Genomic DNA, 22,472 nt, shown 5'->3' with positions numbered 1-22,472 from the left:
GGTAAGAACAATGGAAAGGGGGAAAAAAGTGTGCGGGTTGGGGTGGAAACAGAGGAGGAGCGTTGAGGCAGGGCAGGGGTTTTAAGAGGATGTGGTTTGTGAAGAGTTCATACGTATTTGTTTTTTTGTTTCCCACCCTTCCTCTCTAGGTAAGACGGATCCAGTCGAGAAAAAGGTGCTCCAGGGTTGTTACGACCGATCGCCTGGATGGGGTCAGGAAGGAATTTTTCTCATAGCACTTAATTGGCTGAAAAGTGCTAGAGTTTTCGCCTTCCTCTGGAGTACCATTATCTGTGTTGGTCAACAGATTTGCTAGGGTCAGCTGCGGCTAGGCATCAGTGCAGCTCTAGGTCTACGAATTGGTTACAGTGCAGGCCTACCTTGAGTGAGTCACAAGTGTGCATCAGACTGGGACTGCACGGTCTTCTCTGATGCATGCAAGTGACTGGGCTAGTGCCTTTTATGCACATTGAGGGAGCAGCAGGGTGGGCAAAAAGGCGGTCACTGAGTGCGCCCGGCCCTGTGATCTCTACTTCATGTTTGGAAATTTTTTGGCATGAGCCCACGTTTTTTTGAGTTGCCACATTTTTTGGGCAGGGAGCCCCACGTTTGGAGAATAATAGCCGCATTCTGGGGTTCAGGGTGCTACCTTAACTTTGATTCTTTAAAGGGGAAGAAAACCTAGTCGGCGAAAAAACCCCACCCCCCCTCCCGTTTTTGGCCCCACACCTCCCTCCTCCCCCCTGGCCTATCCGTCCCGCTGGGCAAATGGCCCCTAACTTTTACTTACCCTTCTGCGCAGTCCAGTCCAGGGATTTCACAGACGACATCTTCTTCCACGCGATCTTCTTTCCTGCTTTTAACGGTGCATGCGCAAGGATCATTTCGCCGGTACGATCTACTGCGCATCGCGTGACTTTTGGCGCATGCGCAGTAGATCCCCGTACCGGCGAAAGATATCCTACTGCGCATGCGCCAAAACGCCGTTCACTGCAGGAAGATCGTGTGGAAGAAGATGTCGTCTGTGAACTCCCCTGGACCTGGACCTGCACAGAAGGTAAGTAACAAGTTAGGGGCATTTGCCCAGGGTGACGGGCAACGTTTTTTGCACCAACTAGGTTTCCTCCCCTTTAAGTGTTAAAATAAAGCCTGTGACCTCCGGGGGCGGAGCCGGGAGTGAACGGGGTAGACGTGTGTAGCTGCAGCTCCCGTGTTTTTCACTGATCCTGAACAACTACCTGCTGCTGTCTCTCGACACAAAGATTCTACGTGTTAGCTATATCATCTACCCGTGGAAAATGCCCCTAAAAGCAATTTGAAACCCAAGGCTGACGGCGTACAGAAGTTTTTCGCCAAGCACATGCACAAGATGGCGACGCGCCTTGGAAATGGGCGCCCAGTACTGCGTCATGCAATACGGCTTTATTAGCGGAGACTGAAGGATTCCCTGAACAGGTACCGGAGCCTTCCCTTCAATCCTTAATGCTAGCAATCACTGAATCCAAAGCATCGCTATCGGCTAAGCTCACTGACACGGCGACTACAGTCACATCTAAAATAGAAGAGATCCGTGTGGACCTCTCGTTGATGCCGCCAAGATATGCAAAATTACGCGAACGCACCGGAGAAACTGAACGCCGCATAGGTGAGCTGGAGGATGGCGTCAACCCTCTTCAAAGACAGGTACAGCGGCTTCAACAGGACCACAAATTGCTGTTAGCGCATGTCGACGACTTGGAAAACAGACAGCGCAGATCCATCTTCGCCTATAGGCCTTCCTGAAGGAAGCGAAGGGACCTCATATGGAAAGTTTCCTAGAGGGATGGCTTAAAAGATAATTAGGCCCTAATTTATTTTCTCCACAATTTGCCGATAGAAAGGGCCCACAGGGTCCCGGCACGCAGGCCTCCCCCTGGCGCTCCTCCAAGCAGCAGTTGTACTTAAAATGCTAAACTTTAAGGACAGGGATGCGGCACTTCGAGAGGCCAGAATCAAAGGAGAAATCACTCAAGGTAACGCTAAAGTTTCACTGTATCCGGATTTTTCGACTATTGTCCCAGAAAAAGCGTAGCTTCTTTATTGAAGTGCGGCGAATACTGCGGGAGCATAAAATACAATATGCAATGCTGTTCCCTGCAAAACTACGCATCACCACAGGGGACTCCTCCATCTTCTTCGACCAGCCCAGACGAGGTATCAAAATGGATCGAGACGCATCTGCATGCTGCCCCGAGCCTTCAATCTCCTCGCCGAGAGAACGCAAATCCTTAAGGATCTCCTAATGTCAATATAATGGAAGCCACCTGTTTCCTGCTACGAGGGAGGCCAGTTCCTCATACCAAGTGCCTTGTTGCATTATCGCTATTTTCAAGTACCATCAGAGATAAACTACCTAAAGTCATTTGGCCTTATAATTCAACGAGGGGATTTGGTACCGATGCCGGAAACTTTGTGTTCTGTCTCCTAAATTTACCCCGGATCACCAGCAGACAACTTAGCGGAAGCTATGGCTACTAATCGAGAAAAGTTACAAACTCTCTTTTCCTCCATCATTGCTAAAGTTTGGGGTACAGGCTCGGCTATGTTTAAATTTGAGCAGGGGTGGGTGTGGGCAAAGTTGGGTCCAAGGGATTTTTGTTTGTGTACTAATTTTTTTTCAGTACGTTAAAAAAGTTACTGATGACAAGCTATGTCTTATAAGCAAGTTGTTTTACATTAATACATATCTATGGTCCAATGTCTAATGTGTCTGTGTGCTCCTGGAACGTCAGGGGCCTTAATTCTAGGTTCAAGCGTGCACAGTTATTCAACTATCTCAAAACATACTCCCCTTCACTATTATTTCTGCAAGAAACCCACCTTACCGGGCAAAAAATCCTCGCATTAAAAAAGGCTTGGGTGGCTCATCACTACCATGCCACATTTTCTACGCATTGCCAGAGGGGTGGCCATTTTGGTGAGAAAAAACTTACTTTTTGAACTACTAAATATTAAGATAGACACTTTTGGCAGATATATCCTATGCACTGTAAGATCAACTCTAGTCCATTGGTTTTGGGTAATGTATATCTTCCTCCTCCCATGTCTATGGATACGCTCCAATCTATATTTAATAAAGTACTGGAGTTTCCCCCAGCCCCTTTCTGCTTGATTGGAGATTTTAATTCTCCCCTTTACCCTAACATAGATAAACTATCCTCCACGGTGCTGACCCCGACCCCTCTAGCCTGTCTGGGCTCAGAACTTGGCTCTGACAGAGGTGTGGCGCTGGAAACACCCACACACAAAACAGTTTTCTTGTCACTCCACAACGCACCAAACCCTCTCCAGGATAGATTTGGCTCTGGTCTCAAATGACTTTCTCCCCCTGGTTACAGATGCGGCTTATCTCCCTAGGGCCTTTTCTGATCATGCCCCACTTCTGTTAAACCTACAAATACAAAAATATCCGGTGGATAAACTATGGCGTCTCAGCCCCTATATGGTTAAAAAATCCGGAGGTCCAAGAGTCTATTACCCAGGAATATAGTGAATACTGGGCAAACAATGTAGATACGTCCACCCCAAACATGTGTTGGGAGGCCTCGAAAGCAGTAGCTCGGGGCTCCCTGATAGCTGCAATTAATAGAGCTAGGAGAAACACTAAACAGATGATTCGAACTGCTGAAAGTGAGCTCGGAAGCAGAATCGGAGTTTACTAACAACCCTGATGAGGACACTCATAGTAACATGTGTAAAGCACAAAGGGCGTTAGAGTTAGTCCGGACAGCATTGACGGAAAAAAACTGTTATATGCTTCTCAACGGCTTTTTGACCAGGGGGAAAAAAGTGGGAAAACACTTGCCTATCTAGCTAAGACATCCAATGCCAGTACTGGGATCCCTAGCATTAATAAAGCGGATGGTACTGCTACTACCTCCCCTGGTGAGATAATTAAAGTGTTTACAGATTATTATGCCAATTTATACCAATCCCAGTTATCAGTTCCACAAGAATCCATTAGCTCATACTTAAGTAAATTTCCCATTCCACATCTGGACAACCACCAAAGGCTATTCCTTGATAATGATATTACCCTACAGGAAATAGCTGAGGCCCTTCACTCTCTTCCAAGTAATAAAACTCCGGGAGTGGATGGTCTCCCCTCTGAATGGTATAAAACCACAGCCATAGAGGTAGTTCCCAAACTATTGCAGATGTATAATGCAGCCAGGGTGGATCAGAAACTCCCGCCTTCGCTGTATTCGGCACTAATAGTATTAATACATAAACATGGTAAAAATCCAGAATTCTGCGACTCATATCGGCCCATCTCACTCATCAACACAGATGCCAAAATATTGGCGAAAATTCTGGCTAACCGTTTAATCAAGGTCATAAACACTGTTATTCAAATCGACCTCCATAAATTTAAGACGGGTATATACTAACCTTCAGATGACTCATGATAATCCTGGCTCACGAATTATGGTATCCCTTGACTCGGCTAAAGCTTTCGATACAATAGAATGGCCCTTTTTGTGGGAAGTGCTTGGGGGTATTCGGGATTTGGACCTAAATTTATTTCGTGGATTAAATTACTCTATGCAGCTCCAGTTGCTGCAGGTCAGAGTGGGGATAATGTCCCATTATCCCCACTATTATTCGCATTAGCGATAGAACCTTTGGCCATAATAATTAGGCAAGCTGATAATATAGAAGGTCTCCGCTATAAGACCTGTGAAGAACGTATTGCATTATATGCAGACGACGTTTTATTGTTTCTAGCAGACCCAGGCCCCTCTCTCCAAAATGCTCTATATCTTATACAAGAATTTGGAACGTACTCAGGCCTAAAAGTCAATTGCGGAGAAATCATCTATTTTACCGATTGACTTTATTCCTCAAGATCTTCGTACTTCAAATATTGATTTACAGTGGTCTGACCAAATTAAATATCTGGGAATTAATATTATGGTTAATGAGAACAAATTTGTAGATGATAATTTAAATCCACTAATACAAAAATTTACTACAACAGCAATGTCTGGAAAAACCTCCCCTTAACTCTTTGGGGAAAGATCAACTTATTCAAGATGATTTTCCTCCCTAAATTCTTATACCTCTTCCGGAATTCCCCTATGAGATTACCTAGACTATACTTTGATAAGATCAATAGTGTTTTGATTTCTTTCATTTGGGCTGATAAGAACCCAGAATCTCATGGAAATCCCTAACAGCGGCAACATCAAATGGTGGGTTGGGCCTTCCAAATCTGTGGTTCTACTATTTAGCTGCACAAATGTCTCACTTACATGGCTGGTTTGTACCTAACCCAGATGATCCCAATATGTTGTTCCACTCTCTTATATTGGGCTCAATTGAATCCCTAGATCACTGCCCCAAAAGGAAGCTGAGAGACTCTAATGTAATACCACCTGTGTTGAGGGCCCCATATGAGGCATGGCAAACTACTCTTCGTACAAAGAGGCTCCAACCTCCCTTGCTAACGCCCCATACACCTATATGGGGTAACTCCCATTTACCTCATTTCCGACATTTATTAGACTTCATTTACTGGCCTAAAATGAACATTAAAACCCTGGGTGATCTACTATATCAGGGATCCTTCCCTTCCCTTTTACAATTGCAGGAGTCTATTACAACTGGGCGGGTAAATGTCTTCAGATATATGCAATTACAACATGCCTTTAGGGCTCAATTTGGCTCAGGGTAGATTGAATATCACTGTTTTGAGTTTGAAGGTATACTTCGAGCGGAAGACTCTCGGAAGCTAGTTACTAAACTGTACAAAGCTCTGCAAAACTTGGGAATTTCCCCGTTTGCACTTGCCCGTCGCAAATGGCAGGAACTTCTGCCAGATCTGACAGATGATAGCTGGGAGGAAGCTACAAAGGCTAATTATAGCTTTCTTATATCAACTAGAGATCGGCTTATTAATTTTAAGGTCCTCCATCTCTACTATTATTCACCAGTTAGACTGCACAAGATCTTTCCAGAGAAGTCCTCAGCCTGTCCCAGGTGTCAATATCCAACAGCAGACTTCTTGCATGTTATGTGGTCATGTCCGCATATAGTCAAGTTTTGGCGGAAAATTGTTAAATGTCTCAGTGATACTTTGGAACTGCCACGGGTCCTCTCTCCTGAAGTTTGCCTTTTGGGGGTCATAGATGATCTAGCTCCAAGGGCTCATGTTAAGAATATTATACCGCACATTATTGTTTTATGCTAAAAAAGCCGTAATTCTTCACTGGCTCCAGACCAAGCCTCCATCACTTATATATTGGTTGAACTTGGTTAATCGTATTCTGCCACTTATAAACTCACATATGAGGCACGTGGTTCGGTAACTAAATTTGACAAAATTTGGGAGAGGTGGCTTGAGGTATACCCTAATCCTACTGTTATTTAAGAGTTCGGGTTTGAAGCTGTGCACTCAGGTGTAGTGAACCATCGGTGTAATTGAACTGTGCTATCATTATGACCGGATGTTAGTTACTTGCTTACCCATGTACTTTGAAATATGCTGTGTTCTTAGCTTGTCATTTGTTTAATAAAAAAAATAAACCTTTAAAAAAAAAAAAAAAAAGCCTGTGACCTCCACCGATTTTGCCATAATATGTCTCTGTGTTTTAATTGAATAGTAAAGGCACAACTTGGGGGATAGGGGGTTCCTTGGCCTATACATTTCGAACATGCCCACAAGAAGGCCAGTGTTTTTATGGACTTTCCTTGTGTACATTACATCCCAAGATAGTACAGTGGGTCACCTTACAGATTTAGGGTCTATGGCCTTGTTCAATGGTCAGCTCTATGGTTTATGGACATAGATATATGGATGTCAGTGTGAGCATTATGTTCAAGCTGTTTGTAGACGTTCCCTGTGTCTGTATTGGTTTATTCCAGACCCCCAAAAACAATTTAATTAGTGTGTGTTGATAGGGCCCTTCGACTGAAAGCTCCACTGTGACGATATAAATAATGATAAACATTACCAAGCACTGTGTACACACACACACACATATATATATATATATATATATATATATATATATATATATATATATATATATATATATATATATATTGTCTCTCTAACAGGGAGATCTGTTTAGTTACTGTCTTGTCCCTTATTAACTCTATTCAGGCACCTTACACTGGCTTTGCAGGAACTCTGAAGCATGTGGGTAAGACAGTGAACCAGAGCACAGGCACACACAGGAATTGATCTTGTAGAGAATAACTTTTACTAAGAGTTAACACAGCAACATATAACAGCACACTGTAAAATGGTGGCTTAGTCTTTCTAACACTCTCAGCACAGGAACAGGAAGAACAGAACATGTGACCAGATATGATCTGTCCTACATTTCTGTGGTGTGGGCAGAAATGACGGGCAAAAAGGAAAAAAAAATAAATAAAAAGGAGCGCTGGGGGAGGGAAACCTGTAGCCCCTTAATATGCGCTGGATGAGAGGAGGTTAATGAGACGTAGATGCGATTCTGGTGCAGCGAAGGGAAAATGGCCGCTGTTTGTTTATCAGGTTTATCCAAGGAAAAGATAGCCACGCCCAAAACATCCTTTAGCCCAACCCTTTTTGGGTGTAACACTGTGTACAAAGTATTTCGATGAAACTTGATGGGGCTTCAACCACAATCTGAGCAATTTTACTGAATGCAAATTACAGATATTCCACTCACAAACTTCTCTCAAAAACTGCACAAGCTACACACAACTTCCTGCTTCCTACTTCCTGCCAAAATATTTCTCTCCTTTTTATAAGGTAGAGACTCATTAATTCCAGCTCCTATACTGCCCGCGAGCCCAGTAAAGTACTGCCCCTGTTATTGTCCTTATCTGTTGTGTCTCAGAGAATTGTGGGAGGCACATACCTACCCCCCAGACTCTTTTCAGTCACTTGTCTCTGTCCTTGAATAAAAGGCACCTATCTAGTGCTTCCAATCCCTATTTCTGTAGGGAAATGAGAGAGAGCAGACAGTAACCCTTCCAACACTTTCCTTTTGTCTCTGTCTCTATATATTAGGTAGCGGAAGGAGGCTGGTTTGGGCATGTTGTGCCCAGTGACTTTCTTTGGGTCACTTTTCCTGAAGTTTAACTTTGGCGGTTTGGCCCAAGGAAATGATTCCCTGTGGGAAGTCTGTATCAGGAATTGGGTATTGCCTTTTGTAGGAACATGGTTTCAAGGCGGTAGAATGAAGAGATTTCGGATAGTACAGTTGTATCACAGGGTGATCAGTGACTATTTTGCTGTTTCTCTCACTTTGAGAGAGTGTGTGTGTGACATCCTTCAGGAAAGCCTTCGCTATCTTAATGGCAAGAGACTCCCCCCTAAGTTCTTTGACAACTGTTGGCTTTCACTCCAAGGGAAACTCTATGTCCGGGGCAACTTAAATTATCTTAGTATTGGCAGCAAAAATTGCCCCTGGGAGTGTGAAGAGGAAGAGACCCAGGATCACTTTCTGGTCAGTTGCCCTGTGACTAGAGACGTGTATGGTCAGTTAGCCGCAGCTCTTACAGTTCCCGCCCTGAAAAACTTGACCTATACAGAGTCAGCCTATGGGGTTTCTGTCAGGCAACATCTACTGGACCGTGAGACCCTTTACATTATCATTGCCGGCACACGGTACCAGATCTGGCAGCCAGAGCCGGGCCAACCCAGCCAGGCACCCTAGCTGGGCACGGCGCCGGCTGAGTGCGTGCTCGAGAACGCATTCCCCAAAGTGCGCTCGAGCGCGCATGCGCCAAAGTGTGCTCGAGCGCAGAAGCGCATTATTACCAAAAAATATTCATGCCAGTCGGGGAGAGACGGGCCGGGACAATGGGGTAGGCGTCAGAGCAGGTACGTGCCTGGCGCCCCCCCAGCTTTGCGCCCTAGGCACGTGCCTACTCTGCCTACCCCTAGTTCCGGCCCTGCTGGCAGCATGGGTGCAGGAGATCCTTTGGCTTTTCTGGTACTACTCCTGATAACATTGTTAAGGCAACTCTGGCTCAGTTGAGTTTCCTGAAGGGAAATGAGATAAGAAGGTCTGTAGCTAATGAAAAGCGATGGCGATGGGCGATGGGAAATGATTTATTTTGTTCTCCATGCATTTCTGGAAGGGTGGGGGAGTTTAGATATTGTTTTTGTGTTGGGGTGGTACAAAGGCCATATGGACAAAAACAAGACTTTGCAAGTTTGGCCTTGTGAATTGGTGGTTTGGTCTATTGCCTATGGACAGAGGGATGGACTCTGCGGGCAGGAGGGTGTATGGGTGGGGTTGTTGGTTTTCTGATATGTTAACGTTTTGATTTAATGTAAGTGCATTTTTATAATAATAAAAATTCCTATATATTAAGTACATCCCTATTTCTATTATGTACTAGAAGTGGAATGACAGAAATTACATAATGCCCATCAGCGTTCCATATCTTGTATAATTTGGCCAGCTGTTAACCCTCCAGATGCTGAGTTTCCACCGATCTCCAAAGCCCCCTGAACTTGCTTTAAAATGTCATTTTCAAAAGACTCTTTAACAAGGAGTCTATATGTTCTCTCCTTGTCTGTATGGGTTTCCCAGTTTCCTCCCACCTTCCAAAATAATACAGGCAGGTTAATTTGCTCCTGATAAAACCACGCCACTGTTATAAGGGCCTTAGATTGCAAGCTCTACTGGGGAAGGGACTGCCGATCCCGATTACCCACATTATCAAGAGAATATGTCAATCTCGCTTTAAAACCCACTGCCCGTGGGATTTATCCTGTGCCAAAATATTCTCAGAACTCAGATTAAGAAGTTATTCTTATTGTTTCAGCATGGAAAGCACCGACGGCTCCCATACAATCGGTGCCGGAATGTTGAATTAATAGGAGACATTTGAACAGAGGCAAAGACTCATCCCATAATGCACAGCAGCCCCCTTAAAAAATGCCTGCATATAAATAAGCAATTAAAGTACAAGTAAACCCTTACTATACAAACGATGTTAATTGTTATTAGGGTACAGAGATGCTACGCAACTTTCCTCTGTCGGCACCCGTCCCTATTCCTCCACATTTTGAGTCCCTCCAGCAAAACCCTGATTAGTGACTGACAACAAAAGGATTCAATGAATGTGACGTGCCATAGGCCGTCATAAATCTCCAGGGCTGTATTTATCCAAGTTAATATAAGCTTTTCCCATTCAAATAACTGATATCTCACTGGGGCTTTACTTGCCCTTTGATTTTGTAATTAGAAGCAAATAAAGAAGAAACAGAGCTTATTTTGTATTTAAATGGCGTCAGATAGTGACGTATGGCTTTCTACACATATTTGTCTTGTTCCCTATACATTATTAAACTGCAATTTATTATTTGGCCGAGTATGCAGAGATGGAACTAAAGCCCTACAGACCTGGGTGAGAACATATTAACCAAGCTGTAACCCCCTTATTACCCAGCATCCTCTTTACAGATTTTGCAATTTACTGAATTCTATATCAGTCCTATAGTCCTCCTGCCAGGGTCCATGGGGTAACAGTGGCACCCCTAGTCCCCCCAAGTAGTTCTCCACTGTAGGATAGGAATTTAAATACCAATATGTCTGCAAAGGTCTTCCTTCATCTAGGTATCATAGTATGAGTCTAAAGCCACCTTTTCGCATCTTTAAGTATGATGTAGAGAGTGATATTCTGTGACAATTTACAATTGGTTTTAATTTTTTATTATTTGCAGTTTTTGAGACATTTAGCTTTTTATTCAGCAGCTCTCCGGTTTACAATCTGGTTGCTAGGGTCCAAATTACCCTAGCAACCATGCACTGATTTGAATAAGAGACTGGAATATGACTCCCAGCATCAAATGGCACTGTGACTCCCAGAATCAAACGGCATGGTGACTCCCAATGGCACAGTGACTCCCAGCATCAAATGGCACAGTCACTCCCAGAATGCACATAGGGCCCCGCATGTACATAGGGCATGTACATAAGTCAAAGGATTTACCGCAAATGCTACGATCGAGCGATCGAAGGAAAAATCGTTTGATCGAACGATTAAATCCTTCGAATTGAACGATTTGAACGATTTTTCTTCGATCAGAAAAAGCTTAGAAAACTTATAGGGAAGGTCCCCATAGGCTAACATTGTAGCTCGGTAGGTTTAAAGTGGTGAAGTAGGTAGTCGAAGTTTTTTTTAAGGAGACAGTACTTCGACTATCGAATAGTCGAACGATTTTTAGTTCGAATCGAAGTCGTAGTCGAAGTAGCCTATTCGATGGTCGAAGTACCAAAAAAAACCTTCGAAATTCAAAGTTTTTTTACTTTGAATCCTTCACTCGAGCTTAGTAAATGTGGCCCGAAGTCTACTAGAAAATCAATGTAAATGTAAACATTAAATAAACCCAACAGGCTGGTTTGGTTTCCAATAAGGATTAATTATATCTTAGTTGGGATAAAGTACAAGGGACTGTTTTATTATCACAGAGAAAAAGCAAATTGTTGTTTAAAAATTGGATTATTTGGATAAAATGAAGTCTATGGGAGAGGGCCTTTCCATAATTCAGAGCTGTCTGGAGAACGGGTTTCCAGATAACGAATCCCCTACCTGTATGGTGTAGAGAGTAATATTCGGAGACAATTGGTTTTCATTTTTTATTATTTGTGGTTTTTGAGTGATTTCACGTTTTATTCAGCAGCTCCCCAGTTCGCAGTTTCAGCAATCTGGTTGCTAGGGTCCAATATAAACTAGCAACCATGCATTGATTTGAATTAGAGGCTGGAATATGAATAGGAGAGGCCTGAATAGACAGAGGAGTAATAAAAAGTAGCAGTAATAATAAATGTGTAGCTTTACAGAGCATTTGTTTTTTAGATGGGGTCAGCGACCCGTTTGAAAACTTGAAAGAGTCCCTGTAAAAGTAAGCACGCATGGCGGAGGTAAAGGGGGGGGTGAGCAGACAGGCCATGGGGACATTTGGATTAGCAGCCCCAGCAGGCCTTGCACACCCCAGTCTGAACCTGGTATTGTACACTAGTGATGGCCGAATTTGTCCCGTTTCCCTTCACCAAAAAGAAATCGGTACAAAATTTGCAAAATCGAAATATTTCCTCTTGGGGAATGTTATACTGGTCACACAACTGTGGCACTGAGAGTAAGGGTGTCCATTTAGTAAAGGAATATACTGTAGTCAGGTTGTTTTGTTTTCACCACTGGAAGGTCCCACCAGAAATCACTGGAGGAAAGTCTGGGTTAGACAAAAAAACAGCTGGTTTAGATGGAGAAACAAACTTATAAGGCCAAATCTTGAGAGAATTTGACAGAAATCCCTTGAGGAAAGTCTTGGTTAGACAATCCCTGAGAGAATGTGACAATATTGGGTGTGCCCTTATTTATAGAGGGAAGTGTTTAGAACATAAGGGGGGGATGAAGCCCATTTAGGGATGAAATGGGGTTATGCAAGGCCCCCTTCCCCGTAAGGTGCAGCCCTTTTAGCCTCCCCCACCCCATTCCCAGCTAGCCCCCAGGTAAGAACAATGGAAAGGGGGGAAAAGTGGGCGGGTTGGGGGTGGAAACAGAGGAGGAGCGTTGAGCAGGGCAGGGGTTTTAAGAGGATGTGGTTTGTGAAGAGTTCATACGTATTTGTTTTTTGTTTCCCACCCTCCCTCTCTAGGTAAGACGGATCCAGTCGAGAAAAAGGTGCTCCAGGGTTGTTACAACCGATGGCCTGGATGGGGTCAGGAAGGAATTTTTCTCATAGCACTAAATTGGCTGAAAAGTGAACAGCAGGCAGACTTTCATGTGGGGCCACACAAGCGGGGGGTTTCAGGCCGGATGCTTCCTCTAAAGTTACGCCCAGTGGCCTAACTACCGGGGGAGCAGGGGGTGCGATTGTACCAGGACCCGCACCCCCGCAGGGCCCCCCGGCAGATCGCGCCCTGCTGCAGCCGGCTGTAGTCGGCTGGAGCCGAAGAGAAAATCGGCAGATGTAGTTGTTTACCAGTTGCTTTCGAGTTGTTTCAAGGCTAGCAGAGGAAGAAGAAGGAGCTCGCTCCCGATTTCTTTTTCTGTATAGTGTGAAATTGATTCAAATTTTTTTCCCTTTTTTTTTTTTTAAACTTTTTAACTCCTTTTTCTAATGATGTTTGAAAAACTCAAAACTGTTTTTAGACCCATTTTTGCAGATTTAATATATATCCTGTCTCTGTCGGCTTCTTTTTAGGAAACCAACGCATTAAAATAGGATATGTTATAGTAGGAATTCTGATATGGAAGCGTTACAGGATCTGGAAGAAAAACCGCCGTCCCACTGAAAAGACAGAGGATGAACCGAAAGAACAAAAAAAGTCTCCAAAAACAGTAAGGCTCCCGTGTTCTCTGCTTAAAGGGGTAGACATTTCAATTGTTTGTATTGAAGAATATAATTTTATTGTTACTGTTACTTTTTATTATTTATCAATTCATGTTTAATTTGCATATGCAAATGAAGATTCGCATTTGGTTCTGTCTGGCAGAAGGATTCGGCTGAATCCAAATCCTGCTGAAAAAGGCCGAATCCTGGCCGAATCTTGATCGAATCCTGGATTCAGTGCATCCCTACTTAAAATAGACTTGGTTTATTATGGAGCAAAAATTTTAACTTTTAAATACAATAATGGAACATGAACGTAACATGCTTCTTCCTCTCTGTTCCTGAAGGTTCCACGTGAAGACTTTGAGAAAATCGAGTCCCTGAATGTGGTAAGTTTTACAACTTTTTTCAATGGCAGATTGTTGAGGACATATGGCATCTTCTTTCCAAATACGTGGAAAAGATGATTCAAGAGAGGATTCAGCCTGACATACGCGCCAAAAGCAATTATCTTGCCTCGTTCCGTTTCATCAATATCGATTTTGGCACGAAGGTAATGATCTCTTTCTGTACTTGGGTTATTCCTCTTCTTGTAAATAGATTTCTTGTAACACCCCAATCTTTATGCTCAGCCCCCACAGGTAAAGTCTTGGAAAACTCATGCGGATCCAGAAAAAAAGCAAATAATGTTGGATCTCGATATCAGGTACATTTCAACCCCCCCTTTTTTCTATTTCCTTTGCCCACTCTGAAATGTCCCTTCCTTACATAATTGTCTTTTGCTCCTTTTTTCAGTTATAATGCCGACATAAAGGTGGATGCTGGTTTTACGGAAAAAACCCCCATAGCCGGCATCAAATCTATAAAGGTGAGCCTACCAGTCTTATATCGCGTACGTTAGCTGCTTCCTTTGCATTTATTATATATATATAAACATTACTTTCTCTTTTGCAGCTGGAGGGAATCTTGCGGGTAATTTTGGCACCGCTGATAGAGGACTCACCCATATTTGGAGCACTGACCGTTTATTTCCCTCACCGTCCGGTAAGTTAAGATTTGGAGCTGGTTCGATGAAGGTAGAATTCATATGTAGTTAGGAAACCGTAGATATTTCTAGTTCTGTAGTCTGAACTCTTCAATGTGACTGTGCATTTATTGCAGGTATTGGAACTACAATGGACCGGATTTGCCCACCTACTGAATATTCCTGGACTTCAGTAAGTTGACTTATATGTACTCATACTCTGCCCTTCCTTTCCCAGCTATTGCTTTTGTCTTTAATCAAAAACGTTATTGCGCTTTATTCCTCTCCCAATTCCCTACCTGCTCTATCTAGCTTATTTGTACATTGGAATAACATACATATTTCCTTCTCCCATCTCCTTCAGAACGCTGTCGGAAAAAGAGCTTATGAACCAAATCGGACAGATCATCATTGCGCCGCAGCATTTCAGCCATCCCCTTGCAGCCAGATTTGATTTGGCTAAGCTGCAGTTTTTAGAACCCTGGGTAAGGCCTAGTTTGTATTTTATAGCCTTCCTGCTTCCCTGTAGAGAGTCAAAGGGGCAAATTCACTAAGATTCGTTGTTGCGCCAGTGTCCACTTCGCCGCACTTTGCCAGGCGTATTTTTGCCAGCGCTACGCAAATTCACTAAAATCCGAAGTTGCGCTCAGGGGAAGCTTAAGGTTGCGAAGATGCGCTACCGTTAATTCGCCAAGCAAAGCAAAGTTACACTAGCGATGCTTAATTTGCATACGGCGCCAAATTGAAGTTACAATGGAGGTATATGTAGCAGCACTACACAAGCCTGGGAAACCTTCAAAACAGCAAATAAAATTTTTATTTTGCCCTACACATGTGCCCACTGTATAGTTAAGGTGCCATGAGTTAGGAAATGTAGGGGGGAAGGAGGGTAGCCCCAAAAAACAATTTCAATCTTTTTCAGCCTATCACCCATAAAATAAGAAAAAACGCCAGTGTTTTTTGGGACTTAGAAAAATGTTTAACTTGTTTTGAAGCAATTCCTATCTACTCTATTGCACTTCGCCTGCTCTGAGGTGGCGAAGGAAGTCTGGGTAAAAGGTAGCGTTCAGAATAATTTGCGCGTCAGTGAATTTGCGTAGTTACGTCCGTTGTGCAAATTCGCCAGGCATAAGGGTGCGAAGTAACACTAGCGAATTTACGCCAGCGTCTGTTAGCAGATTGGCAAATTAACGAAAATGCGCTACGCTAGCGCATTCACGCTGGCGTTAGGCACTTTGTCGTTTAGTGAATTTGCCCCTTTAAAGAGTGAACGTTTAATTTTGAAAACTAAGAGAGTCTACGTTGAAGCTCTTTTCTCTTATACATTTTTGCCTTTTTCACTTTATTTTAGAATGCGATTCGTATCCGAGTCATAGAAGCCAAAAACCTTGTTGCCAAGGAAATTTTAACCAAATCGTTGAACCCTTATGTTGTGATATGCGGAGGAGGAACAACAGCAAAGACAAGGGTGATACACAAGAACTTGAATCCAAAGTGGAATGAGACCTTTGAGGTATCGCATCACATACCCAGATATTTATCTGTACAGTAAATTCAGTAGATTGCATCTTAGATATTATAACCACATTTCTCGTTTTATCCTTAGATATTATATTCTGACCTCCCAGATTAGGAGATAGAATTTAATCTCATCTCTGACAAAGGTGTTAAGATAAACCAGCAATTGGGCAGGTGAGTATGTCCATATGTGACCCTATAATAACAATAAGCAGCTGTAGAATCTGTAGATACAGTTTCTAACTATTTTTCATTTCCCATATCTAGTTGCAGAATTAGAATTAAAGAGGTGCCAGAGAGAGGATTCATAGACAAGGTAAGTGTAGCCAGTCATGTTGATATATAATGATAATAATAGTAATACTAATAATACAAAGCTTTCTGAGGCATCTGACTATGTTTTTTTACTTTACTATTTTAGTGGATAGATTTGGAGAACGTAAAGTCTGGCCAGCTTCATATCAAGGTGACACGTCTCAGGCTACTTTCAGACCCAACCCAACTGGAAGAGGTAAAGTCTCTGTTCCTTTATGCTGGCTGCCGTGGAGATACGTTGTAATGTTTTGTTGGTGCATCAAATTTTTTTTTGTTTTTCCAGGTGCTGAAAATAAACGAACAATCTTGGCCAAAAAGAGATAATGAGATTGCTTCAGCCGTTCTGTACACCTATATTGAAAAAGGAAGGGGTCTGCCTGTTCTACAAGTGAGTCAGAGTCCCTCTAACTGCCATTCCTGTCCCTACTGCCTGTTATTGAGGTCCTTTTTAATCTCGAGTATTTAAGATATAATAGGTGTAAAATATCTCCCAACACCAAGTTGAAAGTTTCCCTTTTTCCCATTATACACCATTATTGAACGACATCTTTTCTTGTCCAACAGATGAAGAAGGACAATCTGAAAGCGTTAGCTGTCGTGCAGGTTGGCGTTGAAGACAATGTAAAGAAGTTTGGAGTAAGTATTAGAATAACTGTCCAAATATGTGTTACTTATGGAGGAAGGGGAGGCGCTGATTGGCACTTCCTTGTACCCTGTGAAAATATCTGTTTCATTAAATGGCCGTGCCAGATTCCATTCTGAATACATCTTATTTCTATTTACAGAGCAGAATAAATAACGGAGAAGCAGAGTGGAAAAAGAGGTTCCAGTTATTGATAAGGAACCCACTTAATGAGGAACTGAAGCTTAAGGTGAGTACAAATGGGCTTTTCTTGCGGCTGCTGTTGTACCCATGTAGGGTGCTGTGTTGTGTTTGTTTGCTTTCTGACCCACTTATGACCGGTATTTTCACAGGTTCACAACGAACACAATAAGCCCATCGGAAGTATTACCGTGCGCCTATCTCGCCTTCTGGCTGCTTCGGAAATGACCTTGCAGGACTGGCTGCCCCTGGAATCAACTGAACAGAATAGTGAAATCCGGGTGAAATTACAATTGAGGGTAAGTGGTATACACTCTATTGTGTTAATATCATCTGTGCTAGAATATTTTCAGCTTTAAAAGACACTGGCATAAACAGTAACAGGGGGGAGGCAGGCCCGGGTGCAGACTGCAGCCTCCATCCGGAATCGTTTTTTTCAACGTTTTTTCGCCGGCACAAACTGCAGGCGGGCTCACAGAGCGGGCCCTGCTAGAATTGCACCCACTGCTCCCCCGGTAGTTCAGTCACTGGCCATTAAAGAAATTGTCTCATATGTATATTGATCCAGTGTTATGTGTTTTCCCCTTAGATTTTGACCCCTGATGTTGGAGCTCCATCGCCTCAAGGAAAGACCAAGGCTCAATTTTTCAAACCACGGACCAAAGTCAAGAAGCACTGATCGTTCTTAGCCAGAAGTCATTCTTTCTGAGAATTTCACCACCAACATTAGCTCCTCTTGGGGAATGTTAAACTGGTCACGCAATTATTGCACTGAGAGTAAGGGTGTCCGTTTAGTAAGGGTATATATTGTAGTCAGGTTGTTTTGTTCCCACCCCTGGAAGGTCCCACCAGAAATCCCCGGAGGAAAGTCTGGGTTAGAGGAGGAACTTAGAAGACTAGGTTTCATCTCCTACATGAATAATTAATTCAACTACCCTGATGTAGCCTCTCTTCACCCTTTGGCATCAGTTTAAGCTGTGAGCCATGCAAGTACTTTTGGGGCAGAGGAGAAGGAAGAGGACATCAAAGATGTCCATAAAGCAAGCCAACATTGAACTTTTGTATTACAAATAGAAGATATTTTGTTCTTGTAACATTTAAATGCCTATGAATGTCAACTGGAATGTCAACAGGCTCCCACCAGTCTGTAGAGGACGAACGAGGAAGAGGAGGACTTAACATAAACATCAATGCTGCTACCTAAGGCCACAACTTACCCTCTATGTGTCAGTACCTTCTAGGTTGCACCCTCATGGTCCCTGACCTTTGGCCTGACTTCTCATGATGGAACATCTACTGTCTGTCTTGCTTATCCGTTATTAAGATCAAAGCTAACTCGCAGGTCTCCTTCCCATGGTTGGACAAATTTCAAATCCTTTTTTAGGAGTTAAATGGAACATATGGTCATACAGGATCTAGTATTCAAGGCAAATTAGCTTTTAAGAGACTTAGTGCAGTATTGTATTTGAAGAAATCTAAATATTTCCTCTTGGGGAATGTTATACTGGTCACACAACTGTTGCACTGAGAGTAAGGGTGTCCATTTAGTAAGGGAATATACTGTAGTCAGGTTGTTTTGTTTTCAGAAATCACTGGAGGAAAGTCTGGGTTAGACAAAAAACAGCTGGTTTAGATGGAGAAACAAACTTATAAGGCCAAATCTGTGCCGTATCTTGAGAGAATTTGGCAGAAATCCCTAGAGGAAAGTCTGGGTTAGACAAACCCTGAAAGAATGTGACAATATTGGGTGTGCCCTTATTTATAGAGGGAAGCGTTTAGAACATAAGGGGGGATGAAGCCCGTTTAGGGATGAAATGGGGTTATGCAAGGCCCCTTTCCCCGTAAGGTGCAGCCCTTTTAGCCTCCCCCACCCCATTCCCAGCTAGCCCCCAGGTAAGAACAAAGGAAAGGGGGAAAAAAGTGGGCGGGTTGGGGGTGGAAACAGAGGAGGAGCATTGAGCAGGGCAGGGGTTTTAAGAGGATGTGGTTTGTGAAGAGTTCATACGTATTTGTTTTTTGTTTCCCACCCTCCCTCTCTAGGTAAGACGGATCCAGTCGAGAAAAAGGTGCTCCAGGGTTGTTACGACCGATCGCCTGGATGGGGTCAGGCAGACTTTCATGTGGGGCCACACAAGCGGGGGGTTTCAGGCCGGATGCTTCCTCTATAGTTACGCCCAGTGGCATAACTACCGGGGGAGCAGGGGGTGCGATTGTACCAGGACCCGCACCCCCGCAGGGCCCCCCCGTCAGATCGCGCCCTGCTGCAGCCGACTGTAGTCGGCTGGTGCCGAAGAGAAAATCGGCAGATGTAGTTGTTTACCAGTTGCTTTCGAGTCATTTCGAGGCTAGCAGAGGAAGAAGAAGGAGCTTCCTCCCGATTTCTTTTTCTGTATAGTGTGAAATTGATTCAAATTTTTTTCCTTTTTTTTTTTTTAACTTCTTTTTCTAATGATGTTTGAAAAACTCCAAACTTTTTTTAGACCCATTTTTGCAGATTTAATATATATCCTGTCCCTGTCGGCTTCTTTTTAGGAAACCAACGCATTAAAATAGGATATGTTATAGTAGGAATTCTGATATGGAAGCGTTACAGGATCTGGAAGAAAAACCGCCGTCCCACTGAAAAGACAGAGGATGAACCGAAAGAACAAAAAAGTCTCCAAAAACAGTAAGGCTCCCGTGTTCTCTGCTTAAAGGGGTAGACATTTCAATTGTTTGTATTGAAGAATATAATTTTATTGTTACTGTTCCTTTTTATTATTTATCAATTCATGTTTAATTTGCATTTGCAAATTAAGATTCGCATTTGGTTCTGCCCGGCAGAAGGATTCGGCTGAATCCAAATCCTGCTGAAAAAGGCCGAATCCGGGCCGAATCCCGATCGAATCCTGGATTCAGTGCATCCCTACTTAAAATAGACTTGGTTTATTATGGAGCAAAAATGTAAACTTTTAAATACAATAATGGAACATGAACCGTAACACGCTTCTTCCTCTCTGTTCCTGCAGGTTCCACATGAAGACTTTGAGAAAATCGAGTCCCTGAATGTGGTAAGTTTTATATATATTTATTTACACTTTATTCTTTGTCACTGGATGATTGTACATGGGAAATTTGGGCATGCATGGGTATGTATGTGTCTAAATCTCTAACCTCTGCCTTTTCAATTTTTTTCAATGGCAGATTGTTGAGAACATATGGCATCTTCTTTCCAAATACGTGGAAACGATGATTCGAGAGAGGATTCAGCCTGACAAAGCAATTATCTTGCCTCGTTCCGTTTCATCAATGTCGATTTTGGCAAGAAGGTAATGATCTCTTTCTGTACTTGGGTTATTCCTCTTCTTGTAAATAGATTTCTTGTAACACCCCAATCTTTATGCTCAGCCCCCACAGGTAAAGTCTTGGAAAACTCATGCGGATCCAGAAAAAAAGCAAATAATGTTGGATCTCGATATCAGGTACATTTCAAACCCCCCTTTTTTCTATTTCCTTTGCCCACTCTGAAATGTCCCTTCCTTACATAATTGTCTTTTCCTCCTTTTTTCAGTTATAATGCCGACATAAAGGTGGATGCTGGTTTTACGGAAAAAACCCCCATAGCCGGCATCAAATCTATAAAGGTGAGCCTACCAGTCTTATATCGCGTACGTTAGCTGCTTCCTTTGCATTTATTACATATATAAACATTACTTTCTCTTTTGCAGCTGGAGGGAATCTTGCGGGTAATTTTGGCACCGCTGATGGAGGACTCACCCATATTTGGAGCACTGACCGTTTATTTCCCTCACCGTCCGGTAAGTCAATAAGATTTGGAGCTGAAGGTAGAATTCATATGTAGTTAGGAAACCGTCGATATTTCTAGTTCTGTAGTCTGAACTCTTCAATGTGACTGTGCATTTATTGCAGGTATTGGAACTACAATGGACCGGATTTGCCCACCTACTGAATATTACTGGACTTCAGTAAGTTGACATATGTATTCATACTCTGCCCTTCCTTTCCCAGCTATTGCTTTTGTCTTTAATCAAAAACGTTATTGCGCTTTATTCCTCTCCCAATTCCCTACCTGCTCTATCTAGCTTATTTGTACATTGGAATAACATACATATTTCCTTCTCCCATCTCCTTCAGAACGCTGTCGGAAAAAGAGCTTATGAACCAAATCGGACAGATCATCATTGCGCCGCAGCATTTCAGCCATCCCCTTGCAGCCAGATTTGATTTGGCTAAGCTGCAGTTTTTAGAACCCAGGGTAAGGCCTAGTTTGTATTTTATAGCCTTCCTGCTTCCCTGTAGAGAGTCAAAGGGGCAAATTCACTAAGATTCGTTGTTGCGCCAGCGTGCGCTTCGCCGCACTTCGCCAGGCGTATTTTTGACAGCGCTACGCAAATTCACTAAAATCCGAAGTTGCGCTCAGGGGAAGCGTAAGGTTGCGAAGATGCGCTAGCGTTAATTCGCCAAGCAAAGCAAAGTTACGCTAGCGATGGTTAATTTGCATACGGGGCCAAATTCAAGTAACAATGGAGGTATATGTCGCAGCAATACACAAGCCTGGGAAACCTTCAAAACAGCAAATAAAATTTTTATTTTGCCCTACACATGTGCCCACTGTATAGTTAAGGTGCCATGAGTTAGGAAATGTAGGGGGGAAGGAGGGTAGCCCCAAAAAATTTTTTCGATCTTTTTCAACCTATCACCCATAAAAAAAGAAAAAACGCCAGTGTTTTTTTGGACTTAGAAAAATGTTTAACTTGTTTTGAAGCAATTCCTATCTACTCTATTGCACTTCGCCTGGTCTGAGGTGGCGAAGGAAGTCTGGTAAAAGGTAGCGTTCAGAATAATTTGCGAGTCAGTGAATTTGCGTAGTTACGTCCGTTGCGCAAATTCGCCAGGCGTAAGGGTGCGAAGTAACACTAGCGAATTTACGCCAGCGTCCGTTAGTGAATCGGCAAATTAACGAAAATGCGCTACGCTAGCGCATTCACGCTGGCGTTAGGCGCTTCGTCGTTTAGTGAATTTGGCCCTTTAAAGAGTGAACGTTTAATTTTGAAAACTAAGAGAGTCTACGTTGAAGCTATTTTCTCTAATACATTTTTGCCTTTTTCACTTTATTTTAGAATGCGCTTCGTATCCGAGTCATAGAAGCCAAAAACCTTGTTGCCAAGGAAATTTTAACCAAATCGTCGAACCCTTATGTTGTGATATGCGGAGGAGGAACAACAGCAAAGACAAGGGTGATACACAAGAACTTGAATCCAAAGTGGAATGAGACCTTTGAGGTATCGCATCACTTACACAGATATTTATCTGTACAGTAAGTTCAGTAGATTGCATCTTAGATATTATAACCACATTTCTCTTTTTATCCTTAGATATTATATTCTGACCTCCCAGACCAGGAGATAGAATTTAATCTCATCTCTGACAAAGGTGTTAAGATAAACCAGCAATTGGGCAGGTGA

General features: G+C 42.9%; 2 protein-coding genes and 1 long non-coding RNA gene across 3 annotated transcripts; all 3 read left to right on the top strand.

Annotated features, from left to right (window-relative positions):
- The first annotated feature begins 11,901 nt into the window (after positions 1-11,901).
- LOC121402916 (extended synaptotagmin-3-like) lies at positions 11,902-14,995 on the top strand. The gene is made up of 6 exons (XM_041589788.1): positions 11,902-13,335; positions 13,675-14,033; positions 14,123-14,195; positions 14,282-14,371; positions 14,489-14,544; positions 14,716-14,995. The coding sequence occupies exons 2-6, from the start codon at positions 14,014-14,016 to the stop codon at positions 14,903-14,905; spliced, it is 429 nt and encodes a 142-aa protein (XP_041445722.1). The 5' UTR covers positions 11,902-13,335; positions 13,675-14,013; the 3' UTR covers positions 14,906-14,995.
- Positions 14,996-19,978: 4,983 nt separating this feature from the next.
- LOC121402915 lies at positions 19,979-20,953 on the top strand. Its single transcript, XR_005966859.1, has 3 exons — positions 19,979-20,468; positions 20,558-20,630; positions 20,715-20,953. It is a non-coding gene; the product is annotated as an uncharacterized LOC121402915 (long non-coding RNA).
- A 48-nt stretch (positions 20,954-21,001) lies between these two features.
- Positions 21,002-22,472, top strand: LOC121402914 (extended synaptotagmin-1-like). The gene is made up of 3 exons (XM_041589787.1): positions 21,002-21,262; positions 22,128-22,289; positions 22,383-22,472. Exons 1-3 carry the CDS (start codon positions 21,164-21,166, stop codon positions 22,470-22,472), a joined length of 351 nt encoding a protein of 116 aa, XP_041445721.1. The 5' UTR covers positions 21,002-21,163.

This window comes from Xenopus laevis, chromosome 4L (genome assembly GCF_017654675.1).
Source record: "Xenopus laevis strain J_2021 chromosome 4L, Xenopus_laevis_v10.1, whole genome shotgun sequence".
In the NCBI taxonomy this organism is placed as follows: Eukaryota; Metazoa; Chordata; class Amphibia; order Anura; family Pipidae; genus Xenopus; species Xenopus laevis.
The sequence above is the reverse complement of the archived record's forward strand: the minus strand, read 5'-3'. Positions and strand labels throughout refer to the sequence as shown.

Excerpts from the sequence above, each read along its gene's own strand:
- LOC121402916 (XM_041589788.1), top strand. The coding sequence starts at position 14,014 with ATGTTGGATCTCGATATCAG. Across the intron at positions 14,034-14,122 it reads ATGTTGGATCTCGATATCAG|TTATAATGCCGACATAAAGG; the intron begins GTACATTTCAAC and ends TCCTTTTTTCAG. Across the intron at positions 14,196-14,281 it reads CCGGCATCAAATCTATAAAG|CTGGAGGGAATCTTGCGGGT; the intron begins GTGAGCCTACCA and ends TCTCTTTTGCAG.
- LOC121402914 (XM_041589787.1), top strand. The coding sequence starts at position 21,164 with ATGAACCAAATCGGACAGATCATCATTGCGCCGCAGCATTTCAGCCAT. Across the intron at positions 21,263-22,127 it reads TGCAGTTTTTAGAACCCAGG|AATGCGCTTCGTATCCGAGT; the intron begins GTAAGGCCTAGT and ends ACTTTATTTTAG. Across the intron at positions 22,290-22,382 it reads AGTGGAATGAGACCTTTGAG|ATATTATATTCTGACCTCCC; the intron begins GTATCGCATCAC and ends TTTTATCCTTAG.